The sequence below is a fragment of the Mastomys coucha genome, unplaced genomic scaffold (assembly GCF_008632895.1).
Source record: "Mastomys coucha isolate ucsf_1 unplaced genomic scaffold, UCSF_Mcou_1 pScaffold5, whole genome shotgun sequence".
In the NCBI taxonomy this organism is placed as follows: Eukaryota; Metazoa; Chordata; class Mammalia; order Rodentia; family Muridae; genus Mastomys; species Mastomys coucha.
The window spans coordinates 1,938,051-1,966,032 of record NW_022196911.1 but is presented as its reverse complement, the minus strand read 5'-3'; the positions used below and the strand labels follow the sequence as shown (position 1 = coordinate 1,966,032).

Genomic DNA, 27,982 nt, shown 5'->3' with positions numbered 1-27,982 from the left:
TTTCATACCTAAAAATCATCTAACAAATAGAGTAGCACACCTCTGTTTTTTATATTCATCACTGCTCCCCAACCTCTGTGCACCGCATACACCATCCCCTCAGTACGAAGTGTCTTTCTCTTCCTCTTCATCTGTTAATGTGTTTTGATATCCTTCTTGAATTCAGTAGGACCCTTATCTCAACCCACCAGCAAGTTGTCCCACATTTGGGTTGACTCACCCTTTAATACATGGGTTACCCTTTTATTTTCTTCTCTATATTCCAATGCATGTGTCTGTATATGTGTGTTGTCTGTCTGTATTGTCCTACTGATGTAAGTCCCAGCAGGTATTGCACTGACCTATGAGGTCTATGCTTCCCTCCACATCCCAAGTAACTTTTCTCTCCCTGTCTTACTTTGAACAAGTAAGCAAAGGTTTTTGTTTGCAAAACTTGTGCTTTTCTTTGCATCTTACTGCACTCAGATCTTAGTTGTATAACCTAAGAACTGAATAGGCCTTCTTTAGTGCAAATATGGGAAAAGGCAGGCTCAGAGAGGGGGTGTGATAGACACACAATGTACCCAAGCATCACAACCGCTGGCTGATAATCTCCATGTCCTGCCACGTGGCAAGGCAGCCTGGGTCTGAGAGAACATGGATCCTCAAGTCCCATACTCATGAACAAGTGGCCTTGGCAAGCTATTAAGGTTCCTGGACTTGACTTTGTTGTGTATGTAACAGGGATGACAATGTATAGCCTGTGAGTGGGCTCATAGGGGTGAGATGGCCAAATGTTGTACCATGCTCATAGTTCTTGATGTTTTCCTAGTCTGTTGGGTCTTTGTACTCCTCTATACATATCTGTATCCCCCCAACCCCCTTTCCTGCCTACATATCGGTTTCACAACTATGAACACTTTACTCTAGACACTGTTAGAAGAATCTGATGAAATTGACAGTGACCTGGAAACAATGGCTGAGAAAGTGCAATACCTTGCCAGCGTGTACTGTACAGGAAAGTTATCACAGCAAGTGACACAGATTGGACGGGAGACAGAGGAGTTACGGCAGGCGATCAGAGTTCGTTTGCGGAGCCTCCAAGATGCAGCCAAGGTAAACAAAACAAAACAAAACAAAACAACCTGGCATGCTATCCCAGAGAGAAAGTGTTCACCCATGATGAGATAGTTTCTTGAATATGATGCAGTTCTTCGGCTACAACTTTGAACTTTAAATGTACTGATGTTCCCTGGGGTTTGTTCTCCAGGACATGAAAAAGTTTGAAGGAGAGCTAAGAAACTTGCAGGTGGCTTTGGAACAAGCCCAGACGATTCTGACTTCTCCAGAAGTGGGGCGCCTTAGTCTCAAGGAGCAGCTGTCCCATCGACAGGTGAGCAGAAAGAATTTAGGATGGACTGGGGAAATGTCTCAGTCATCAAAGTTGTTGCTTTACAATCACAGGATTGGATCCAGAGAACTCACATTAAAAACCTGGGCATGGCCAATCTGAAGATTTAATGGGGAATAGTAGGCAGACAAGACCACCCAGGTCTACATGAGTTCAAGGCCAGCTAGACCTACGTAGTGAGATCCTGTATCAGAAAACAACAAAACTGGACAGGATGATATGTGCTTAAAATCTCAGTGTGGAGGAGAATGAAATTGGCGGATCCCTGGGGTTTACTGGCTACCCAGCCTACACTACTTGTCAAACTCTGGTGCAGCAACAGATCATGTCTTAAAATTAAAAAAAAAAAAAAATGTAAACAGCTATTGAATAATGATAGGTGAGTTTGCTGTCCTCTGTCCTCCTTACACATACACACATGTATGTACGATCTTCATTATGTATCTGCCAATAGGAACTCAAAGATGCATGTGAATTTACCCACACACACGAACACAGACATGCACAAGTAATACTTTAGGATGAGTGGGGTGGAGGGTCTATATTTTAGAAATAGCAGCAACAAAAATGTTTTCTAAGCCCAGTGATAGTCTTCACACGGATTCATTGTTTAGAACATATCTTCCTTGCAAACTGTGTTGACCCACATTGACCCAGTAGCTACAGTTCAGAAAATGCCTTTGTTTAGGTAATACAGGGTAAAATTACTAAGGGTTTAAACTGTGACATGGCCCCTTTCAGCATCTGCTGTCTGAGATGGAGTCACTGAAGCCAAAGGTGCAAGCCGTACAGCTCTGCCAGAGTGCTCTCCGGATCCCTGAGGACGTAGTTGCCAGCTTGCCTCTGTGCCACGCTGCCCTGCGGCTGCAAGAGGAAGCCAGTCAACTGCAGCACACGGCCATCCAGCAGTGCAACATCATGCAGGCAAGTGCAACTGTGCATTGAGTTCAGCCAGTGGGGCCCACGCTGGCAGAGCAAGAGCACATGAGTCATGGGCTGCTTTTCTTAGCATTGTGTGGGCCCAGCCATCAAAACACCCAGAGTGCTAAATTTGACAGTCTGTTGTAGTTATATAAAATCAAGGGATTAAGACTCTATTATGTAGATCATCCACACAGGACCAGGGAAAGATCTCTTAAAATTACCTTTTAATGAAAATTATCTTTTGGTGATTTTTTTAAAATGAATGATTCATATACATACATTTTGTATGTGGTCATATATGTACCTGAAAAGAATCTAGAGCTTGGTGATATGGGCTTGCTATTCTATTCTGTATTACACAACAGCCTTCATATGTCATCCAATTTGTGTATTTTCTGGCCTAAAAAGGACATCCAAGCACAGCCCTTAATCTTTTGGGGTAAGAAGAGAAAAATAATTGCTATGAAGAAATAATGCTACTTACTATATCTCTCCTTTAAGAAGTATCACTCTGCTTTATGAATAGCTGTATCTCATTAAAATCACGAGTATTCAACCACCTTTGATCATTCATTACCTTGTAATTTGTTAGACATCAGAGCCCTGAGGCTACTGGTCATGCTTAATTAGTATTATCTGAGACTGGAACTCTTGTCTGATGTCTTATTGTTCAACATTGTTTTAAAATTTGCTTTGCATTTTAGTGTGTGGTATATATTCATAGTAGTATGGGCATGTACATGTGTCTTAGGTTTTTACTGCTGTGAACAGACACCATGACCAAGGCAACTCTTATAAAGGACAAGCATTTAACTGGGGCTGGCTTACAGGTTCAGAGGCTCAGTCCATTATCATCAAGGCAGGATCATGGCAGGCAGATATGGAGCTGGAGGAGCTGAGAGTTCTACATCTAGTTCTGAAGGCAAACTGGAGAAGACTGTCTCCCATGTATCCATGTATGGGAGGAGGGTCCCAAAGCCCACACCCATAGTGACACACTTCCTCCAACAAGGTCACCCCTCCAAACAGTGCCACTCCCTGGGCCAAGCATATTCAAACCACCACAATGTGTATGAGGGTTCATGTATATGTATGTGAAGGCTAAGGTCAACAGTACATGCCTTCCTCCATTACCCTCTACTTTATTTTTTGAGATAGAGTCTTCTGTTAGACCCAGAACTAGTAGATTTGCTTAAGCTCTAGGGAACCTCCTTGTCCCTGATCCCTCATCTCTCAATGCTGCTTACAGAGGTGGCTTTTTGCTTTAATATTTGGAATTTGAATTCATATCCTTAAGCTTGTGTGATGGGCACTTTACCAACTGAGGCATTTGCCCAACCCATCAGTCAGTAGCTCTCATACAGAGAGAAGAAGGAAGCCTTTTGTTCTGACTGTCCATCTTCAGGAGAGTCTTAAGGAAGCAGAGCAGAGAGAATCCTAACTGCTCACCTATTTTGATCCCATTAATGATTCTATTATAATCTTTCAAAAAGATAAAGTCATTGTATCTGAGTGAAAGTTGCTCATTTGCACCATCTGAAGGACTTTACGCATCTCATTTTGACTTCCTGGACATGGGGAAACAGAAGGTAATGTTAGTGGGAAAGCCACTCAGTGACAGATAGAAAAAAAAAAAAAAAAACTAGTCTCATTCTTTCCCCCAAAGGAGGCTGTGGTGCAGTATGAACAGTACAAGCAGGAAATGAAGCATCTTCAGAAGCTGATAGAAGGGGCTCACAGAGAGATTGAGGACAAACCTGTGGCCACCAGTAATATCCAGGAGCTCCAGGCACAGATCTCTCGGCATGAGGTGAGACAGAAGGGTGGGAAGGGCAACACCCTGACTCCTGGAAGCTGGGTTCATTTAGAGCAGTGGTTTTTCAACCTTCCTAATGCTGTGACACTTTAATACAGTTCCTCTTGTTGTGGTGACCTCCCCCCCCACCATAAAATTATTTCTGCTGCTACTTCATAACTGTCATCTTGCTACTGTTAAGAATCATGATGTAAATATCTGTGTACTGTTATGAATCATGACATAAACACCTGTAGTTTTACATGGTCTTAGGTAACCCCTGCGAAAGGGGTCATTGGCTTCTCCAAGTGGCGGAGACCCACAGGTTGAAAACTGCATGTTTAGTGACTGGAAGAGAAGAACTCCCAGTCCTGTGAGGGATCTGCTTGAGTCTTGCACAGCTGTGACAGGATATGTAAACCTGTTTCTAGTTAGGGTGTGGCTCAGCCCTTAGCACACACCTTTAATCCCCCCTGCTGGAGTACAGACACACCTTAGTACTCACCCTTCATCACAAACGGTGAAGGTAAGTATCATTTGTACAAGGAAGCACCTATGTTTGAAAGTGATGTCTAATTGAGTGGCAGACAACGTGACAAATCAGAGAAGGGTCTGACGGAATAGGATATGCCCAGTTCTCATGAGAACAGAGAAAGGGCAGCTACTTAAGGTAGAGACAGACAGTGCAGGAGGAAGAGGGCACAGTACAGGAATTCAGTAGAGTCCAAGGAGAGCAGTGCAGTAGAGTTGAGAGGGAGAGCAGAGCAGAAGAGAGAGGGAGGAGGAGGCAGTTTTACCAGGAGAGCTTTACAGAGCCAGACCAAAGAAAGAACAAGCTAGACACAGGTAAAGACAGAACGAGAGAACAAGGAGGAGCCAGAAGATGAGAAAAGATTGCCGGAGTTCATTTGTGGTAAAGCAGAGCAATTCAAAGGCCTAAGAGAAAAGCCGGATTGAATTGGTCAGCTGGGAGAGGAGTTTGAGCCAGAACATCTGAGTTGAACCAGCGGCAGGAGTTCAGAAAGAACAAGAATGGGTGAGAGCTCTGTGAGCAGCGAGTCTCAGAGGCTGAAAATGGTCTAGGGCTAGATTAGATTGTGTAGAGGCTAGAAGCTTCCAGGACTAGGCCTAGGTTAACAGAGGGAGGCAGTAAGCCTCCCAAGATGATAATTAGATCAGGCGAATAAGAGATACTTCAACACACTTCAGCTGTTTCTGCATTTTCAAGGTGGTTTTGGGCTGACTCAGAAACACAGGTATTTCCCCTGTATTCTGCAGCCTCTATGTGCTGTTTGTGGCATGTCCCACTGAATGTCCCAAGCATGGAAACAGATCAGTGCTTGAAACAGTTAATTCGTGGAAATAGACTAATCCTTGATTTCTAAAGCCTTGTAAGAAACAACCATGTCCAATGCTTTGCTGTGTTGTTGGCCTTCTTACAAACAAAAGGTGGCTTCCGGTTAAAGGGGAGAGCACTTCCATCTGTTGCCCACTGCCTAGGCTCTTTCACAGAGATCAAGAATTGTCAGAGGTTCTTTGCCTCACAGGTGTCTCTTCCTTGTCTTTTCTGCATCACCTTGCATCTTCCTGAGTCTCAGGTCTCACAGCTCCGGAGTGACAAAGCCCAGAGATATTTAGCAGCAGATTCTGTCCCTGGCCTGTCATTTCCTATTAGGTCAATTCACTCTTCCTTGGGGGCTGACTCATAGCTCCATACATTGTGGTGGGGGACACGGAGAGTGTTATTCAGTTCTTTATGCCAAGGACAGACATTATGTTTAGCTTTCTATCTGACATTTTTTTTGTAACCTTTATCATAAGGATCAGTCTTCCTGGCTCTGATGTAGCAGTAAGCTTCTCAGAGATTGAAATGTTTCCTTGAAGTGTGGCAAATGTCATGTCTGCTCTCCACATATAAGTAAGCAATTTCTTCAAACAGTATACAGTGCATTTCTATGGTTTGCAAAACCAATATTCTTACATTCACCTCTACAGCTGCAGACATCATCTGCTAGCTGTTTCTCTTACGAACTGGTAAGGAAGTGGCAGTTTTTGAAGTCACTGTCTACATAGTATATTATATATTATCATATATTATTTTATTCCTGCTTTATAAGATCCAGAACACTGTTTTCATAACTTTTTTTATCGTGACCCAGATATTCTTGTAACTTGTCTGGAGAAACATTAGCTCTCACTAAAGCTTATGTTTTAAAAATGATTGGAAATCTTTCCATCTCTCTTGTTGAAGCCCATGATTGGATTTGGGGGGCTGGGAGAGGGGCAAGATCTTACTATATAGCCCAGGCTAGCCTCAGACTATAGTATAGCCTCAGACTCCCTATTCTTCTGTTTCTTCTATCTCAGCTTTCCAAAGGCTGGGATTACAGGTGAATGTTCTCACAACCAGCCTATAATATGTTTCTAAAAAGAAAGAAGAAAAGAAAGAAAAAGAGGAAGGAAAGAAGAAAGACGGACCAGCTATTTTTTCAAATGACCTCTTAAGCTCCCAAATATTAGCTCTGGTTAATCCAATATTTGGGGTTCAAATGTTGGTTTTTTTTTTTTTTTTTTTTTTTTTTTTTTGCACTGTGGCATCATAACAAAAGAGGAATTAGTTTTAAGACAAGGTTCAGAACTGCCTCTTTGCAGGGTCACTGGGAGACTTAGATAGTCTCATCCTGTCTTGGGCTCTCCTTAAGGTCCTGTCTCCATGTTGACATCTGTTGGCTTCATCCTGTAGCTTAGAAGATGTTTCACATAAATAATGATTTAGACGCACATGAAGGTCATTGTGCAGAAAAGCAAAACCCAGGAAGGGAAGTGGCCGAGAGGAGACAGCCTGAGTGGTAAGACCATAAAAACCAGGATGCGGGTTGTTTCTGTGTTTTCTGATTACTCTAACTGAATTTCAGTTTTAAGTAGAGTCTGATGTAGTTACAATTGTACTCTTTAAGGGATACGCTCATTTTAGTTTTTGAAAAAGTTTCAAAAGGAACATTTCATTTGAAAAAAAAAAAAAAAAAAAAAACGAAACAGAAACAAAACCCCAGCTACTTTGAAGGCACAGGAAAGAACACCCCATGTTCTTAGCTTTCCACTGGACATAAAAGCCTCACTCCTGCGGGCAGAAGGCTACCCAGAGGCTGCTTTCTTTGGAGCAGACATTGGTCCACCAGACATACCCACAGTTACGATCATTTATACATAGCCCAAATTAAAATAGGCACGCATATTTGTCTGAGAGGGGATAACTATGAACCCACCGAGGTCCCATCTTAGTCAGTTTGCCTTCATCATGAGAAGCAGGCAGCTTGTGCAGAGGGAAGCCGTTGCCACACAGGCGGACTATGGAGTAGTCAAAATAGGTGAAAGCCTTGGCCGTGGTGATCAGAGCTGCATTTTGAACAAAGGTCACAGATGACTTGTGTACATGCTAAAGTTGAGACTGTCACCTTGGAGAAGAGCATTTCCTATCAGCATGAGTGTGCCTGTGTAGGGCCCACCAGGGGGAATTGCCACCTGTCCGTGGCCACAGGGTAAGCAAAGGCTAAGTCTAACAGTGTGAACTGTGTGAGAGCCCTCGGTCTCACTGTTAAAAAGGCAAGGCACCTTAAATAAGCAAGCAAGCAGACAAATAAAACTCCCTTAGACTTAATTAGTATTTTCAGGCTTAAGAGTATAAGTTAGACTTCTGATATTTTGCTTTTTGTCTTTTTGTTTTTGTATTTTTTTGTAATTCTTGGTATGAACTACCATCTAGATGACAAGCTGCCTGCTACATTCTGATGGACTGTTACCCCTTCTTCACTTTCTTTCTTATTTGTTGTTGTTGTTGTTGTTGTTGTTGTCGTTGTTGTTGTTTTCAAGACAGGGTTTTTCTGTATAGCCCTGGCTGTCCTGGAACTCACTCTGTAGACCAGGCTGGCCTCAAACTCAGAAATTTTCCTGCCTCTGCCTCCCAAGTGCTGGGATTAAAGGTGTGTGCCACCACCGCCCAGCTCCTTGTTCACTTTCAAGTAGGAGGGCAGAAGCCATGCAACCAATAGTAACAGTCTGGTGCATGCATACCTGAGTATGTGTGTGTGTGTGTGTGTGTGTGTGTGTATGTGTGTACATGTGTTTGTGTGTCTTTCTGTGTATCTGTATGTGTGCTCTCATTTAAAAATGTTAGTGTTTAGCCTGATATAGTGCCACATGCCTATAATCCTAGCACTAGGATTCAAACAGAAAGATTGTGAGTTTAAGGCCAGATGAATCTACATAGCACTACTCTATCTTTCAAAACAAAAGAAACAAAAAACAAACAAGAAAAAAATCTTGTTCCCTCTACCCTGCAAAAAGGAAACAAAGAATTTGATTTTCAATGGCTCCCCTCAAAGGGAATAGCAGATAGAGCCATTGTGCCAAATATGAATGATAATGGCCAAGGAACATGGAGTCAGATGGCTGTCCAGTACCATGTCACCCTGAGGAAATGGCTTCATGATGTTATCATAGCCATAGAACACAGAGAACAAAAGAAAAGTCCTAAATAAGGACATACTTCAAGTACCTTAGGGGGAAGCTTGGGAAGGCAGCTTACAGAAAAGCCAGGAACCCTCAGATGTGATTGGAGAACTTAATACATACATCCCAAAAGGATTTCCCTAACCATGACGTTAGGGCAGGCAGAAGTGGATAGTGAATAAGCATTAAGAGTACTAAAGACAGTCTATGATAATTTGTCCCTGAGCCTGCCCCAAGTCCTGAAGTTCTAATCAACCACCTAGTCTCAGAAAGTGTCCTATATACATAACTGACAGCTTGCCAGGCTAACAGGCTTGTCCCAAGCAACAGGGAAAAGAAAGAAGGTACCTTTACATCTTTACGTTACTATCCCAGTACATGTATTTCCAATCTGTTAAAGATATGAGGAGGCATTACCTCAGCATCTTATCATTGTAGTGGTTTCTTTTTAACGGAAGCAAGAAAGTATAGCTGTAAGATTTAGAATTTCCACACCCCTAGAACTGATGCCTAGTTAATTAACCCTTTGAGGAGCTCTGTGCCATCCAGAGTATTGTTACTAATAGTTTCAATCATGCCTCAAAATAATGGTTTTATTTTTTTCAAGAGCAAAATGAAATGAGACAGCACTCATTTGCATAGTAATTCAGAGCTCTGCTTTGAAATACGAGAAAACACTTGAATATTGGCTGTATAGATATTATATTTAGGAGGTCAGTTGGCAGACAAATCAAGGAATAAGATATCATAGATTTCAGGCATACTATTCTGACTTCCTATAGAAAACCAAAGGTCTTGGTCACACGAACCAGAAAGCAGTTTGCTTTGTGACCCTGCCTTACTAAGTGACTGCCACCTCTTGGATGTAGTTAGTATAAGAGCTGAGCTTTGCTCTTTTTTTTTTTTTTTTTTGGTGTTTAGTCATCACATGACCTAATTTCCATGGCATGAACCATCTGGTAAATTTCAGAGGCTTCAGGTATTTTGGAGGAAGTTGCCAGCACCTCATGCTGGAAGTTCATAATAGCTTAAGGGTCACCTGTCAAGGCTCAAAGCCAATCTGCACGCCCCATACTCCCAGTGCCAGCTTGGCTGGGGCTCAGTGTCTGAGGTTGGGCCCGGAGGCGCTGTGGTCTGGCTCTGCTGGGCTGGAGGTGCAGCAGTCGGCAGCTGCAGACCGACCGCCTCTGCTCGCGCAAGGCTCGGTCGGCTCCGCCTCTCATTGGCTCCCGGCTGCAGGAAGATGAACGCCACCACTGTTTGCTTCTGATGCTGTGCTGACACACAGTGGGAAAATGTTTCCTCAGGAGCTGGCTCAGAAAATCAAGGGCTACCAGGAGCAGATCGACTCTTTGAATTCTAAATGCAAGATGCTGACGATGAAAGCCAAGCACGCTACGATGCTGCTGACCGTGACCGAGGTCGAGGGACTGGCTGAAGGGACCGAGGACCTGGACCGTGAGCTCCTCCCTACGCCTTCAGCCCACCCCTCCGTGGTCATGGTAAGGATCAAGCCTGGCCCTCCAGCTAGCTTTGCTCTTTGGACTGGAGCTTTGCTGGTGGTACATCAGGAACCACAGCTATGCTTCCATAGAGACTAGCTTTAGAGCTTGTAGATTCTAATTTAGAAGCTGGTTCCTTCGTTTTGTAGTGACTGACTGCCCAAGGACCAGAGCTAATCTTTAACCCTGTAAACAGTGGCAGTTGGGACTGTTAATGTTAGATTTGGAGTCCAAGGGCTGCCCTTTATTCATGAGCAATGTTGCAATAACACTGACCTACTTCATGTTTTATTTTGAAAATAATTCCTTTACACCACAGGGACATGAGAGTCGTGACACATATATTTAACTCTTCCCATATATACAGATATACACATATATATTCTGATATATATGTGTGTATATATGTACATATGTATATACACACATATATATGACATATTCCAATATATGGGACACACACACATATATATATATATATATACATATATGAAAAGCTATTATGACAAAAATAAGGAAATTAAGAATTCAAAGTTTAGTTTGGGACTAAGAGACTATTTAATCTCCCATTTGTACCATTATTTCCCTATACATTTTGCAACTGAGTGTTTTGGTAACTATAGCATCTTATGGGGATGTATATTTTCTTCACTTATGCTGTGCCTCAGGTAATGAGTAACATATCCCAAAACCATGTGGCCATATGTGACTTTAGATCAGCAGTTCCCAGCCTTTAATACAGTTCTTCTGTTGTAACAACCTCCAACCATAAACTAATTCTATTGCTACTTCATAACTGTAATTTTGCTACTGTTATGAATCGCAATACCTGATATGCAGGGTGTCTGATATGTGACCCCTGTGAAAGGGTCATTCGAACCCAAAGGGGTCACGACTCACAGGATGAGAACTACTGTTTAGTTGCATTTCACTTCCTCGGACATTTGGAACTTGAGATGTCCCAATAGGCCAGGTTTTATTTCCTAGACCTCTTTCCCTGCTTGGCACACATTTTCCCTACTTATTTTATCAAACCACAAACACACTCAATGAAAAGAAACACTTGAGAGCAACACCACAATTCTTGGGTGTGAAGTACAGCCACGGATCTGTCTGCTTTAGAAACAGTATTAACAGTCACTTAACTTTTATATACTAACCCAGAGTTACTATGTAAACTAATGCCAGTCATGCCAACCTTCGCTAGATAATGAAGTCCTTAGGGGCATTGGTAAAGGTTTCGTGCTAACATAGCTAACTGATTTTTATGTCCTCTGGGCTGCATTCTGCGTGGCAGATGACTGCAGGTCGCTGTCACACTCTGCTGTCACCTGTCACTGAAGAGTCTGGGGAGGAGGGAACCAACAGTGAGATTTCCTCTCCACCTGCCTGTCGTTCCCCATCACCTGTGGCTAACACTGAGGCGTCTGTTAACCAGGTACCTCCCACTTGTCCTTCCCACACTGTGAGCTCTCGGTGGATGCACTTCTCCATTTGCCATCCTCATCTTTCTGTGGCTAATGAGTCCCCAGCTTCATTGAATTTGAGTCCAGGGGCCATATCATTAAGTGGGATAGTCAGTCACATAAATTATGGTTGTCATAGGAGGTGACATATGTCATCACCTCTGTTGAGCTACTAGTGGTAAGCAAAAACTAGCTCATGAAAATCATAACCCAATATAAACAAATTCATCCATGCAAATTAAAGTCCAAAGAAGGTCCCTTTAAGGCCTTATGGCTTCCTAAAGCAATCATAGGCATGGGGTACTGTATCCCAATGGAGAACACAGGAGTATGATTCTATGGCTCAGTTAACATGCATGAGGACAGTGGTAACAGTAACCCGGTCCTGCTTTAAATAGTAAACCTTGATTCATATTAGACTTTTAGTTTCCATAAAGTGAAGCTGTGCCTTATTATGGGCTGCATTTTAACATATGTTATACTAAATATAATATATTCTAAGTGGTGTGCCAAAACATTTAGTGAGACGTATATGATAGAAGCAAAATACTTTCAAAATAACCAAAACTTTTGATGTGTGATAAGTGGTGATGTATTTTTAAGCCAAAACAAATTTTGACAGACTTTAATGATGTTGCTAAGAAGTTATGTAACTGCTCATGAGCTGAGATAATGTTGAGAGGAAGCACTAATTAGAGCAAGCATCTCATAGACAGCACTATTAATCCATCACTTTAAAAAATGTTTCCTTATGTCACTTTGATTTTTAAAGTCAAAGGGTTCCAAATAAAAAAAGGTCCTAACATCGACGAGACATTTAGATGATATGACAGTCTGTTGGAAGAGACTGGTACAGTTCTGGGGAAATTCTTAAGTCATCCATTTACCAGGTACATTCTTAGCTGGGTGTAGTGGCTCACACCTGTAATCCTAGCACTTAGGAGGCTGTGGAGGTATGTTTACCATGAGTTTAAGACCAGCTTGAGAGCTATGTAGTGCGTTTCCCTTCACCTTGAGTTATGGAGTGAAAAAGTCCAGGCTCAAAACTAACAAATCATATCAAAACAAAAGACCTCTGAGCATGCCGGTCACAAGATGTTCTGTCTTACACACAGAACAGAAAAGTCAACAAGAATTAAATAATAACAGGAGTAGTAAGAGGAAATCTTACTTAAAGAAAAGGATAAGTTCGGAGCTCCCTGGAGATTTAGGGAGCTATTGCTCAAGTTCTGAATTAAAAATATAAATTACTCATCCTTGGATGATATGGTTTCTTTTCTGTGGTCATGGATGTCACTAGAACCAGAGGAGATGGACTATAGTTAGCTGGTTGTATATTGAAATGATTATATTATATTCTTAAAATTTTCAAGAAGAACAATTAATACTGATCTTGACACTGTATGCTGTGGAAGTATATGGCTTTTCTAATACGTTCTATTGCTGTGCTCCATCTTAGAAAACACTTTCAATGTACATGTACATCATCACAAAGACACATGAATGATTTTGTTGTTATTAGTTGATATCCATGATAATCACATCTTACATTGAGCTAGATTAGGCTTCCTGTGGCTTAGTTTTAACAAGTCTCCTTGATCACAAGATGTCAGTAGAAATCCATTGTTAGGCAGACCTCCAGACAGGGACCCCTCTTAGTTAGTAGAAATGACCTCACTTAGGCTGAGCAGGCGGCTTGACTTGGAGGAGGATACCAAATAGCCAATGGAGTCTTGTTTAATTAAACAAATCCACAGACCACATCAGTTGGCTGAATGTTCCCAGAGTACAGTGTAAATCAGGGAGAAACTGACAGCTTGGGCAGCAATGCACTGGATTTCAGAACTAGTTTTGAAACTCCAGGAGCCTCTGGAGGGTGCCCTTTAGCTCCAGTTCCCAGACCGCCAACGCTATATAGCACAGAACGTACACAGCCATCCAAGGAAGAGCCAGATACAGTTATTTAAAAACATCACATCCGTGAAGGGGCTCTGTGCTCGCTCTTTCTGTAAGTAGTTCTCTGTTACATAATAAACAGATTTCCCCCTCACAGGCAGGGTGTTCCCTCCTCTGACTGTGAGAGAGGAGAAACGAGGAGGAGGCATCCTCAGAGTTTGCCACAGGCGCCTCCATCTCCCTAGACACAAGCCTTGATCTGGATTCCATAGAAGAGTTGAGACAAATATTGTGTCATGGCACTGGCCTCCAGGTCAGAAGCTTCATGAGATCACAGCTCTTCAGTGTCCAAGCTGGCTCTCCCTGGGTACTTCCTCAGCAGCTCCTGTGGAGATGAAAATGAATAGCAGCACACAATTACAAGTGCTAAATGAGATGTTTAATTATCACTACTTTTAAGACTGGGAAAAATGTGGATCAAATTGGAGCCAAATTTGTGCAGATTTATTTCCTTGGGCATCTTAAGCTTAGACACATGAGCACTGAGATGGACATTTCTAACTGTGACTCCTTACTATACCAAGCATTGATGGTAGCCATTATTTATGGGCTTTAAAGTGATTTATTCATTGAGTTCAGATATCTCTTGTATAACAGACCCAAGTTCCTCATATGCAGAAGATGATGGGTTTTCAACTCTCTAAGAGACCAGTTGTCCTGTAGGCATGAGCCAGATACACATCGAACCCCCCCCCAATTTTTTTTTTTTTGTTAACAAATTGCATTCTAGCTCTTTGGGGGTCTTATTCATAGTTGGGTATATAATTCAGAAATTTTATGTTACTTAAAGCTGGACTCTGTTTTTTCAAGCTGATGACAGCAATAGGCTCATAATTCCACCTTACCCAATATTCCAAGACTCCTGTTGATACTCAGTCCGTGGATGGAGCCACGCCCACTGTTCTCCCTTACATATTACATTCCTACCAAGAAATTATTATTTTTTAAATTAGGGGAAGTAAAAGATACCCAACAACAGCAATAAGAGAGAACACTTATGTTAGTGTACTCACACAAAACTTATAATTTTTACGGAGTGTGCATTATGGAATTTTCTATTTAAGATTTCAAGATTGTGGTTGACTGTGGGTCACTGAAGGTATGGAGAGCAAGATCATGATGACTACTGTGTCACTTCTAGTGTCTATGAAGTGAATTTAGGTACAAGATTCATTCCGCATGGCCCCCTGCCTCCTATTTTGCTGAACACACAGAACATGCTCAGCGAGCAAAGCCTCAGGCATTGTGGCTGTCATTAAGGGGCTCAGAAGTTTGTGAGCAAAGGCAGATGATGGAGCTAAGAGGGTGGCAAGTAGCCAGATAAAGGGGAGCCTCATGTGATGGGAGACCCCAGAGGCGGCAGCCAAGCCAGGTGGTTTCAGGTCTGTCTCAGACTGACCCATTCGCTGTAAGGGAAGGAAGCTTTGTGAGGTATGTGGAGGATGTTAGGATAACAAGAGTCGAAGCTTTCTCAGGTAGGGACCCCATGTGGGAACCTGGAAGCAGAGAAAACATAAGCCACAGAGGCTGCAACTGCAAAGAATTCCAGTACAACTGGAAACACTTAGATTGGGAGAGGATGTGGGAGCCACACCTTGAAGGATGTCTTAGAGTTTCATTGCTGTGAAGAGACACCATGACCAAGGCAACTCTTACAAAGGAAAACATTTAATTGGGGCTGGCTTACAGGTTCAGAGGTTCAGTCTGTTATCATGGCAGGAAGCATGGCAGTACCCAGGCACACTTGGTGCTGGAGGAGCCAGGAGTTCTGCCAGGAAACCAGGAGGGAGACTAAATTCTGCAAGCAGACAGAGGAGAATGTCTCCCCCCACTGGGTGGAGCCTGAGCCTAGGCGGCCTCCAAGCCCACCTACAAAGTCACACACTTCCTCCAATAAGGCTGCACCGCCTCATAGTGCCACTCCCTACGGCCCAGCATTCGGACCGTCACCAAGGACCATATAAAGGAATTTATCCAGAAGACATCAGTGAACTACTGAAGGAATTTAACTAGCAGCTTTGTCCAGAACTTAGTTAGAATAGATCGTTCTAGGTCAATGGACACACTAGAAGTGTGTGGGGGTTGGGGGTGGGAGACTAGTTACCTTCTTGTTGCTGTGACAAAATGCACCACAAAGCAACTTTGGAAAGAGATGGCTTCTTTTGGCTTTCAGTTCCAGCGTGATCTGGTCTCTCACAGTGGGGAAGACAGAGCAGCTGACAGGGAAGGCATGGGGAGGTGAAGGAGGCTAAATGGTAGTATCCCATCTGTATCCAGAAATCAGAGAGAATACAGGAAGTGGTGCTAGCTATAAAGCATGCATTTCATGTGTGTAATATGTACAAGTACACTGTGTACATGGATTGTATGTGTTACCTCTGTATTGTATACTGTGTGTTACATGCGTGCATTTTATCTGTGACACGTACGTGTGCAAAGTAAATTTGGATGGATGGAGACGGTGATGGGGAAAGGAGCCAGCAGCCATGTTACTGTGGCATCATAAATGTCAGGAACTTAGCTGGAAGCTTCAGCAGCAACAGAAGGATGGGTAGAGCTTAACATTCACTCTCGGTATTGAGCCAGTCTCTAGAATAGGTATTACCTGTCCCAATTTCAGAGCACAGGAGGAGGCATCAGCTAACGTCCCACCCTGGGGCTGATCCACTTCTGCTGTCTTACCCTCCTTCTGGCCTGAGACAGGCCAGCCCCCCAGATATCAGACTACTTCCTGCTATTATGTTTTCCTGGGTGGCCGTAACCTTTCTGTGCAGATTTTCTCAATATGTGATTATCAGTGGGGCTCGGTGTTTTAAGTCATCATAATTACCTCCAACAGCACAGCTGCAAAAGCAGCGAGCTTTAAGGTAGCAAGTGACACTGCTTTTGCGGAATACAAACACCGCTCCTACCTTACGAGTCAGATAAGTGCACAGAGAAACCATTGAACACACAAACTGGGAAAAGGTTCAATCAGCAAGTGCCTACCAGAAGACTAGGGCCCCAGTATCTATATAAGAACCAGGCAGGGTGATGCACATCTGTAATCCTGGCACCTGCAAGGCAGAGATGGGGGGTGGGGGATCCCTGGAAATCAGTGGCCAGCCAGCCAGTCTCAGTCAGTGAGTTTTCAGTCAGTGAGTTTTCAAGTTCAGTGACAGACTCTGTTTTGACAGATAAGATAAAAGATCATCAAAGAAGACAGCAAAAATTAACCTCTGGCCTCCATGTGCAAGTGCATGCATGTGAACACACACATATACGTATACCACATACATATACACATGCTATTGAAAGCTCATGGTGTCTTGATACAATAAATCACACACACACACAGTATATGTATATATGTATATCAGCCGCACAGGAAATTAAAAGACAGTCAAAACCATGAGTTTTCAATAGTAACTTTGCTGATTTCTCATGTACTTCCAATAAATAAGTACATGGATATTGTTTTTTGGGTTTTGTTTTGCTTTTCAAGACCGGGTTTCTCTGTGTGGCCCTGGCTGTCCTGGAACTTGCTCTGTAGACCAGGCTGGCCTCGAACTCAGAGATCCAATTGGCTCTGCCTCCCAAGTGCTGGAATTAAAAGCATGTGCCACCACTGCCAGGCCTAGACTGATCTTTTAAAATTATTAGTTTCTTAGATTTTTTTCTACCATTTAATATTGGAAATAATTATATTTTTGTGTGAATAAGTCACTCACCAATAGTAAATTATGGGCTCATTTACAAAATCTATAGTTCTAGATTGATTCATTTTTTTTTGAGACAGTCTCCTATAGCCCAGGCTAGCTTCAGACTTGGTATGTACCTGAGAGCAGCCTTGGACTCCTCCCAGTCCTCTTGCCTTCGCTCACATTTATCTTAAAACAAACAAACAAACAACCCTCTCAATACTTATTCAGAACATTAACCAGTGTTGTGAACTACACTTTGGGAACTAGGTCAGGGAGAGCTCATCCCTTTTCTATATTGGTTTAATACAGGCATAGTGGTTAATTAGAGGTTAGCAGTATTCTAGCTAAATAGAAGTGTTCAATTAATTAGAAATGTACTGGTAAAATAGAGTATACTGGTTAATTAGAGATGTATTGGTTATTTGAGCAGTGCTGGCTAAATAGAGGTATGCTGGTTCAGTACAGATATTCTGGTGGAGTAGAGATGTGCTGGTTAAATATAGATTTTCTGGCTAAGTAGAGGTGTGTTGGTAAATTAGAGGTGTGTTTGTTAAACAGAAGTGTACTAGATAGTTAGAAGTTAACTAGAGAAATACTAGTTAAGTATAGGTGTGCTGGTTAAATAGAAGTATGCTGGTTAATTAGAGGTGTAACTGATTAAGTAGAAATAAACTTGTTAAATAGGGGCTACTACATGAATAGTTTGCATTACCATTTTACCAAATATAAAACAAGAAGGTACTTTGACAATTCGAAATATTGGTATACATCTTTTCATACTGATGAGAATACTAAAGCAATTGTAACGCACTTGTTATTTTTAAAATCTTTATTTTTAAATGTTATTTTCAAACGTCTTAGCCTACTGAGTTCACAACACCCAACAACGAATGTAAATCTTAGGCCTTTCCACTGCATGGAGAGTAGTTTCCTAAGCACAGTGAACTTGTCTTTCCTTCCCACTTTGACTAATGCTCTCCACCCAGGACATTGCGTATTACCAAGCTCTGTCCGCCGAGGGGCTGCAGACAGATGCTGCAAGAATTGCCCCCAGTGCCGCTGTATCCCAAGAGTTGTATGAGCCAGGACTGGAGCCTTCAGCGACTGCCAGGCTGGGTGACTTACAACGTTCCTGGGAAACCTTAAAAAACGTGGTAAGTCTTTAAAGCATTGAACTGGTCAAGTTTCTCAGACAAGCCATCGCTTTAAGTACCGTCTTATGAAATACATGCAGAGTTACACATCTAGGAGAAGCCAGATGCCCTTGGGTAAAACTGTGAGGAAAGAAATGTCACAACCTGCAAGATAAGAAGTAGGAAGCCATTGGTAAGGTCCCTTTTCTTGTTCAGATCAGTGAGAAACAGCGGACTCTCTATGAAGCTTTGGAACGCCAGCAGAAGTACCAAGACTCTCTCCAGTCCGTCTCGACCAAAATGGAGGCCATGGAGATGAAGCTAGGTGAGAGCCTCCAGCCCGGCCGGAGTCCAGAAAGCCAGATGGCTGAGCACCAGGTAAAAATAGCAATCCCAATGACTTCAGCTTCCTGTGTGATGGAATTGAGTGTACTGTAGCTGGCCTGTCAGGCTCCTGTTGAGGAGAACAGAGTGAGTGGTAGTTCTTGTTGGAGTGAGCAAGATTCCAAAAGGTGGGAGTTGCCGCCACTCCTTCAGGGTGGGATCTAAGAAGCAAACAGAGAAAATCAGACCTGGATTCTAATTTTAAAAAACTACATGCGTTGGTGTTGCTTTGGGCCTGTTCTGATAGAAGGTGTCTTTTCTTCTAGTTGCCTGATTGATTTTGTTTAGGTATGAGCTATTATTGTAAGAATAAGTTTGAAAATTATATCCCAATTGGCCTCACCTGGGAATGACCCACCCCCACCCCCAGGCTTCGGTAGGAAGGAGTTCTAAGTTTTCATCTTGTGTTGTTCTGACTCCAGTCATTTTTAAAAGCTTATGTAAGTTAGAGAAAGTGTCAGATTTATGTGAAGAAAGAGCTGATCCCATAAATCTAATTTAGAAAGATGCTGTTAAAAATACATCAGCTTAAAATTTATGCTACGTTCCACACATGGGAAGTGGGCACCGTCAAGGAGGCCCACTCAGTGCCTAATGTCACTTATGTGGTAACACTGCGGTCTAAGGATGTGGGATACCTACTTTCATCTGAGTACTGAGTCCACAGGCCATGGGAAAATGCTGTCTAATATGAATCTGTACCCAGCAGCATATGGCAGCCCCCCAAAAACCAGAGGGGGAGAAGATTTCTTTAGTTGTTAATTGACCTAATAGGTCCCATATGTTGATGCACGGTGCTTTTGCCTAGAATCCAGGTTCAGTTCCTAGCACTCTTCTGGTGGTTCACAACCGTGTGTAACTCTAGTACCAGGGATCTGACATGTTCTTCTGACCTCTATGGTTATGAGAGAGAGAGAGAGAGAGAGAGAGAGAGAGAGAGAGAGAGAGACACAGACAGAGACACAGAGACAGAGACAGAGAGACAGAGACAGAGAGACAGAGACAGAGAGACAGAGACAGAGACAGAGAGACAGAGACAGAGAGACAGACAGAGAGACAGACAGAGAGACAGACAGACAGACAGAGAGACAGAGAGAGAGACAGCGCAAACAGTCCTAGACATAAAAATCATCACATGCAACTGAGCTAAAAAAAAAGCCAGATGTGCACCACACACCAATAATTCTAGCACACAGGAAATGAGAGTGCAGTCCGAAGCAACTCGGTCCACTTGGGGGGACCCATCACAAAACAGAACAGGAACTAGAGAGGTTGCTCAGTGGTTAGAGCACTTCCTGCTCTCCAGAGAACCTGAGTTTTGGTTCCCAACACCCGTCTGACTCATGAATTCGAATCTTCTGCTCCAGAGGACCAGATGCCCTCTTCTGGCCTCTTCAGACACCCCCACACATGTGGTACTTACTCACACAGAAACACACGTACATATAAATAAACAATAAAATATAAATCTTAAGAAGAGAGCAAAGCATCTGTTTTAGTAGAAGAGGGAGATAAGAGCGTGGTGTGACAGGTGCATCTATTAGAGACAGTGCACTTTATCAGCTTTAGAAATGAGGCTACAGGGCTGTGACTCACATGTAGGGCACTCGTCCAGCATGCTAAGACTCCATGTTTGATCTCCAGGATGGACACACACATACATGTGTGCACACACATACAAGTACACACATACACCTGCTCTATGCTCTATCTGGAGTCCACTGTAAACATGGACTTCATGGTTTGCTCACATGTGCTGTCCAGTATAAGTGCTTTCTTTTGCAATACTTGGCCTTTCAGTATAAGATAAGAAATGCACACATTCCATCTAAAGATGGCATATTGAGAAATAGTGGTTTGGGGCTTTTGAAACTCTTGTAACTTCTTAGGGTAGGTATTAAATACACAGGATAGACCTATTTCAGCCCTTTTGACAAACTACACTTTAGATACCCTAGAGTTCCCCACAGTCTGCCCGGCCTGGGAAACATGGCTATGAAGGCATAAACTTAAAAGTATCTTTGGTTTTATTAGATTGTAACAGTCATGAGGACGATCCAACACTCATGTGATTGTTGCCACACTGTTCTCTCTGACTACTAGCCATTGCCTCCCTAGAGCCCTGTCACCTCCAGACATCCCTGTCCCTTCTAAAGGGGCCACAGTGTTATGTCCTTGCCTGTAGTCTCATTTTCCTTCAAGCATCCAAAGGGAATATGGGGTGAGTTATCTAAGAGCTGAATCTCTCAGGGCAATTCAAGAATCACACGTATTTTTGAGAACCAGTGATCTGGGAGAAGGTTTAAACAGTTTCATTCTCTCTATCTTTAGGTTATCTCTACCTCTTTTGAAGTCTTATCAGCCCTATAAATGTAGGTAACTGATCACAGCTCCCTCAAATCCTTTCAGTGGCCCTTCCAAGAGTGATGCTCTGCAAGAAAACAGGGTCATGCTGGAGCATACCTTAGAGTTTGTTACAGAACATGCTAGGCATTAGCTCCAAGCAGCACCACCACCTCCCTGTCCATCATTATTAGTATGGAAGTGTATATTGTACATGAATCAAAGTTGTTGTCCAAGGACTTCATGGCAAAACCACAAACTTGACCATTTATCATCTTAGGTGTATTTTTTCTTTATTATTCATGCATGTGTACATTGTATGTTGATCACATCTACCCACACTCAGCCTCTGACTCCTCCCGATACCCCTTACCATGTCCCTTGCTCTCTTCATAGCCCACTGAGTCTGGTCAGTCCTGTGCATGTAAGGCCACTCACTGGAGCATGAGCAACAACAACACACAGATTCTCCCTGCTCCAGCAATCTTCAACTGCCAAAGCTTCTCAACCCTGAGAGGGAGGGTCTTTGTGAGCCCCTTCCCCATCTGTGCTGGAGTTCGAAGGGCTTAGCTGTGAGTTCATGAGTGCAGGCAACTCTGATGTGCCCAGCAGATACTGTTTCCTAACAGCACATTCTAACCTCTGGCTCTTTTGGTCTTTCTGTCTTCTCTTCTGCACTATTTCCTGAACTCTGTGTGAGTGTATGTGTGTGCGTACATGTGTACATGTGTGTACATGTATACATGTGTGTACATATGTGTACAGTGTGGGGGGCACATGTGTGCATATGTATATGTGCATGTGTGGATGCACACATGTGAATATGTATGTATGCATGTGTGTCTCTGTGTGTGCACATGTGTGTGTGGTCACAAACATACATATGTTATATAGGGACAGTGATTTAGATGTCCCATTTAGGACTATTTAGGTTGAGCAGCTCACAGTTAACAGTTCTCTGAAATCTGATCAGCTAAAATTGTACATTATTGCTGCTTATTATGAATCAGAAAGACATCAAATAACTTGTCTTGCCATTGAGGCCATGCCTTTCTGTCCTTTGCTGGCCCCAAGGGCAGTACCTCCCGTCGTTTAATGATGTAAGTAAACTAGACATCAGGGCTTACGTAGTTTATTAATGGTCTGATGGAGGATGAGGAGACACAGAGCACATGTAATTTGATGCAGTTGTATATATACCTTGCACTCTAGCATTTTCTTCCTAAGCTATCTTTGTTCGCTTCCAATGTCTGTGCCTAAGTTCTACAAATTCTGGGACAAAACTGCCCACATGAAGAGCTAGTGCCAACACACTATCTAAATCTGTTCCTGGAGTTGGGAACAGTCCTTCATTATAGATCTTCTGTTTCTAAATTCCGACTGAACACTGGTGGAAAAGTCCAGCATGCATTTTATACTTTAAAGGAATTGATAGAAATGCTTTACTTCTTACTTATTTCCCTGTCATAAGGATTATTTCTTAATAATCTAATTCTTACAAGGTTCCTCTAGACCAGTGGTTCTCAACCTGTGGGTCTCAACCCCTACAAAGGTCACTGGTCAGATATTCTACATATCACATGTTTACATTACAATTAGTAATAATAATGAAGTTACCGTTATGAAGTAGCCACAAAAGTTATTTTATGGCTCGAGGTCACCCACCACAACATGAGGAACTGCACTAAAGGGTTGCGGCCTTAGGAAGGTTGGGAACCATTGCTCCGGACTCTTGCCTCAATGTATTTACTCGGTAGGAGCTTTCAGGCCCCTTTCTCTCCAGTTAGGATCACTCTGATGTATGATGGGCGCAGGGCCCAGTGCACTACACAAGCTGGTGATGTGCGTTTGAGTGTTATACCCTGTGGTTGGGACTTGAGTCATTTCCTATGTTGTTTTATTTTCATAAATGTTTATTGATACTTGTGAATTCCACATCATGCACCCTAATCGCAGTCTTCCCATATCTGCCCTCCACTCTGTAAACCCCTCAAAGGAAATAAAAACAAAAATTAAAAAACAAACAACAACAAAGCATCTCACCATGGAAGCTGCGGTGTGTCACAGTGTGTCACACAGTCTGCCCTTTGGCCCACACAGCTTGCGGATGTTCAGTGGAATGAGTCATTGGTCTGGTTTGAGGCCTCTGGCTTCTGCTCTGCTATCAGTACTGAACCTTCAGAGACTCCTCTCGGATATCCTGCTGTGTGGCCCTGAGTCATGGAGACCCAGCAGCTTTGGATCTGTGGGACCGGCCCTTTCACATACTTGACCAGCTCATAGGTGGGGTGGATGTTATGGTGGGCCAGCTCAAAGTCCTAGATCTGGGCCTGGGTGGTAGCTCAGTTTGTGTCAGCCTGCCAGCTCTTCCGGGCTACCCAGGTTAGGGGTGGGGAACTGGGCATTTGGTATCTTTTGCCACACTCTGCTCAGTGACAGGCTTTAGGATGAGTTTTGAGGCTAAACAGATCATGGAAACAACTGTACTCAAAGGTATAACCCTGAGACTACGTAGAGTTATTATTTTCTTTTGGAATTGAATAAACATGAGTTCCCATGTGGCCCTACTATTAAAGGATTGGGCTTGAGGGGTGAAGCTCCAAGTATTCATCTTGCATTAAAATATTAGTGGATGGGTATCTTAATGGGTGGGAGTCAGTATGATTTTCTAAAATTTGTTATATATGTATATATAAGTATACATGTATGTGTGTATGTGTGTGTGTGAGAGAGAGAGAAAGAGAGAGAGAGAGAGAGAGAGAGAGAGAGAGAGAGAGAGAGAGAGAGAGAGAGAATCAGATATAACAAATAACCAGAAAGAAAGAACACAACTCCTCATTAATTAAATCTTAGTGGATTTGGCCGATCAGGGGTACAGTGTAGTCATATATACAAAATGTGCACTGATCAAATCCTCCCTCCCTGTCCCCTCCCCCTTTCCCAGATCCTTTTCCCAACTTCTAGTAATCTCTAGCCACTTGTCTAACTCCATTCCTGTCACTCACATGTCCTCTTTATCACCACAAGTCAGCGCCAACCCCAAGAGCACTCCCTCGCCTCAGCTTTCATCCCTTACTGTGGGCCAGCTGCTGGCCATGAACTCTTTCCTGAATTATGAGACGGAAGGTGTGTTTGACTACCAGATGGATTTCTTTACATATTATAAAATGAAATTCCCATAACAGAATTAACTAAAGCCTACAACTCATTGACATTTAAAATGGTTATGTTATACAAGCACCACCCTTTATCTGTTTGTAAAATGTTTTCATCACTCCAAATAAAACCTTCCCGGTTGTCACCAAGCTTGGATGCTGGGCCAGAAGTTGGGGAGGGAGGACAGCCTTAGTGCAGAACTGACGGTTCCAAGGAGCCAAACCACGCTTTTTCTTACTGAAGACTACTCAGAAAATGACAGAATAAGATAGACGCAGGAGCCAGTGACTTCACCACACCCTTGATCAGCCAAATCCACTGAGGTTTAATGAGGAGTTGTGTTTTTCTTTCTGGTTTTTTATATGATTTAGGCATCAGCTCTATTATGGGTTAGAATTAATTCACTTAGATGTATTGAACACCCCCTAGGCCAACAGCCAAAAGACTGGCTTTTTATAAATATATGATTTGAAAGTAAGTGGGGTGAATCACCCACAGGCTGCGGAGAAAACAGAAATATTATTGTGAGCTATACAGGAAAGGGGAGTAGATTAAGTGACATCTAGCCCGCATGTAGGCTGAGATTTGGGATAACATTAGGTGGGAGGGAGGAATTGTGTGCATAGCTGTGGGAAGATGGAGGAGACTGAGGAGGGGGCTTAAAGCTGCAAAAGTGAAGGAGATATAATGAGGCCAGACTAATTATAGAGAAGGCTAAAATCTGAGCAAACAATACAAAGTTTATATTTTTTGACAAGCAGGTCTTCAGCAAGTGGTCATAATTAATAATACATGTAACTACTTTAAATGAACAATTAAGAGACTCAGCCTATAAACTCAATGAAATCTCAAAAATCCATCACCCGAGAGGCTGGGCAGGGTGGCCCATACCTATAAATAATGAGGCAGGGATTGCACATTCAAAGCCACCCATAGATTATATGGCTCAATAAAAGATATTGCACATATAAGAAAACTGTATCTCAAAAGAACAGAAGAGGGGCTGGTGAGATGGCTCAGTGGTTAAGAGCACAGACTGCTTTTCCGAAGGTCCCTGAGTTCAAATCCCAGCAACCATATGGTGGCTCACAACCATCCGTAATGAGATCTGACTCCGTCTTCTGGAGTGTCTGAAGACAGCTACAGTGTACTTGCATATAATAAGTAAATAAATCTTAAAAAAAAAAAAAAAGAACAGAAGATCTAGTTGGGTGCAGTGGCAAGGATATACAACCCCAGAATTTATCAGGCAGGAGCAGCAGAATCAGAAGTTTGAGATCATCCTCTTAGACAGCAAGTTGGAGGCCTGGTCTGTGTATACCATGTTTCCAAACAAACAACCAAAGAAACACAAATAAATGAACACACAAACCACCCCCTCCCCAGGAAGAGAGAAGATAGCTAAAGTTGAAAAATAAGTCCTACCACTTAGAGCACTGGCTCTCAACCTTCCTAATGCTTCAACCCTTGAATACAGTTCTTCACGCTGTGGTGACCCCCAATCATAGAATTATTCTATGATTCTATTATAGAAGGTTCAATTATAGAATCCTAGAATTATTCTACCATTCTACAGTTTCATTGGCTGTAACCTTAATTTTGTTACTGTTATAAATCATAATGTAAATATCTGATATTCAGGAGATCTGATCTATGACTTCTAAAGGCATCTCTACCCACAGGCTGAGACGGTCTGGCTTATAAAGCTCTAAGGGTGACAAGAGCATCCTTTACACAGCAGTGAGCTTTCGTTTGGCTCATGGCAAAGATGATACTGCAAAACTCTCTAGAGAGAGGAGAGGGGGAGAAGGTGGAAAAGGGAGGCACGGGGAGAGAGGGAAGGGTACCCACATTGGAAACAAAGGAGTGTGATAAATTAAACTGGATTATAGTAGACCTAAGTATGAAGCTAGCATTAATAAATAAATAAACAAATAAATAAATAAATAAATAAATGAACTCTTATAACAGTGCTGACCATAGTGCCACAGTGACAAGGTTTTTCTCAATTTCTGATCCATTATATACCAATAATTTTTCAAATTAAATGAAATTCTCTTCATGTCATGGTGATGCTATATGGTTGTAAAGTTTGTTTTTCTTTTCTTTTCTTTTTCTTTCTTTCTTTTTTTTTTTTTCCAAGACAGGGTTTCTCTATGTAGCCCTGGCTGTTCTGGAACTCACTCTGTAGACCAGGCTGGCCTCGAACTTAGAAATCTGCCTGCCTCTGCCTCTCAAGTGCTGGGATTAAAGGCATGCACCACCACTGCCCAGCAAGGTTGTAAAGTTTCTTAACACGAGTTCTCCATATTCCTATCTCCTTATATACCTCTCTAGAAGCTTTTGAAATACTAACACCATTCCATTTATTAATCATGTTCCCAGAGGATTGATTCTTTTATTTGTTTTAGTTTGAGTCCTGGGTAGCATAGGGCTATAGGGTGCTAAGCCCCATTTCTGTCACTGAGCTACTTAACATTCCTCACTCAATATCCTTTTTAAAGATGGGGTGCCACATGATAATCGTGATCCAGCAGGCAAAGTTTTCTCAAACAGAACACCCAAAGCTCAAACTATTAAGGAAAAAAAATATTATTCTGTAATGAAATTTAAAACTTCTGTTTTAGCTGGGTGTGGTGGCGCATGCCTTTAAATCCCAGCAAAGGCAGGTGGGCCTTTGTAAATTGGAAGCAAGCTGAGGTCATGGCAGTCTACATACAATGAGTTCCACCACGATAGCCAGGGTGGCACACTGGGGCTAGGCTCAAGAACAAAACAAATTACAAAAGCAAAAAGCAACTTTCTTATTCTCAAAAGGCACCATTGAAGAAATCTTGCTGTTGCTAGTGGAGAAACACTGTCATAGCAGACGACATCTATATTATACAGAACCAAAAGAAGCAGACACCTAGAATCCAACATGTTTGAGTAAGGCATAAGGAAATACTCTGGTGGAGATCAAACAGCTATAGCAAAGCAACCACAGAGGAGGGCTCCGCTTTAAGCATCAGCAGGAAACTGCAGAATCAAGCTCCATAGGCTTCTACAAGGAACCCAGGAAAAAGCCTTGAAATGAAAGTGATTCACAGAGCAGTTGGCAGTGGGATAGTAAACAAAGCTGAAAGTGAGTGGCTTTCTCCAGAGAGAGTGACCCCAGAGTAGCTCTCTGTCCACACAGCAGCTTACTCACAGAAATGGCAGGTTTACCTAGCCACGGGTGACTGGGAAGCCTGGAGGGTAACCACAGGGAAGAAGTCAAAAGGGCCCTTGCCATGGCCTGGAAATTCAAGTTATTTCCCGGTCAGTATGGAAGCATCCTGGACGGGTACAGCTTGTGAAGAACCAGGAGGCCCCGCCCACTTCCTGTCTATTACAGACTGTGTAATACCTTGGACATGACAATCAGTTAAAATTCAGTTGGTAACACGATTAGGGAAGAGAGGTGTGTGTTTCTTGTTCGTTTTAATATTAATTTAATCAGTTTTAAAATTTAATTATTTTAATTAATTCTTTAATATTATTTTAATTGTTTTAATATTATTGACCAGTGCCCTTTGAGGAGGTACTGTGCCTACTGCGATGTCTGCAGTCTGTGGAAGGACTAATACAAGCAAAGATGTTAGTTTGGTCCGTGTTACTTCACTGGGCCACAAGTATCTTTCCTATACTGCCTAGCTTTATGATAGGCTGTTTAATTTCTAAATAGGAAATTCTCATGTGAAGACCTCAGTCTCAAAAAAA

At 42.5% G+C, this 27,982-nt stretch overlaps 1 protein-coding gene across 15 annotated transcripts in view; it reads left to right on the top strand.

Annotated features, from left to right (window-relative positions):
* The window catches only part of Syne1 (spectrin repeat containing nuclear envelope protein 1), a 506,592-nt gene that overhangs the window by 324,618 nt on the left and 153,992 nt on the right, over positions 1-27,982 (top strand). For 12 of the 15 annotated variants that reach the window (XM_031352591.1, XM_031352581.1, XM_031352587.1 and 9 more), the window contains 8 exons: positions 910-1,095; positions 1,250-1,372; positions 2,132-2,314; positions 3,981-4,124; positions 9,926-10,120; positions 11,418-11,558; positions 18,212-18,379; positions 18,575-18,736. In XM_031352591.1, coding sequence (XP_031208451.1) covers positions 910-1,095; positions 1,250-1,372; positions 2,132-2,314; positions 3,981-4,124; positions 9,926-10,120; positions 11,418-11,558; positions 18,212-18,379; positions 18,575-18,736 — 1,302 coding nt within the window. Of the gene's footprint in view, positions 1-909; positions 1,096-1,249; positions 1,373-2,131; positions 2,315-3,980; positions 4,125-9,576; positions 10,121-11,417; positions 11,559-18,211; positions 18,380-18,574; positions 18,737-27,982 lie in introns of those variants that run through there. The other 3 variants (XM_031352598.1, XM_031352596.1, XM_031352590.1) reach the window with 2 other exon arrangements.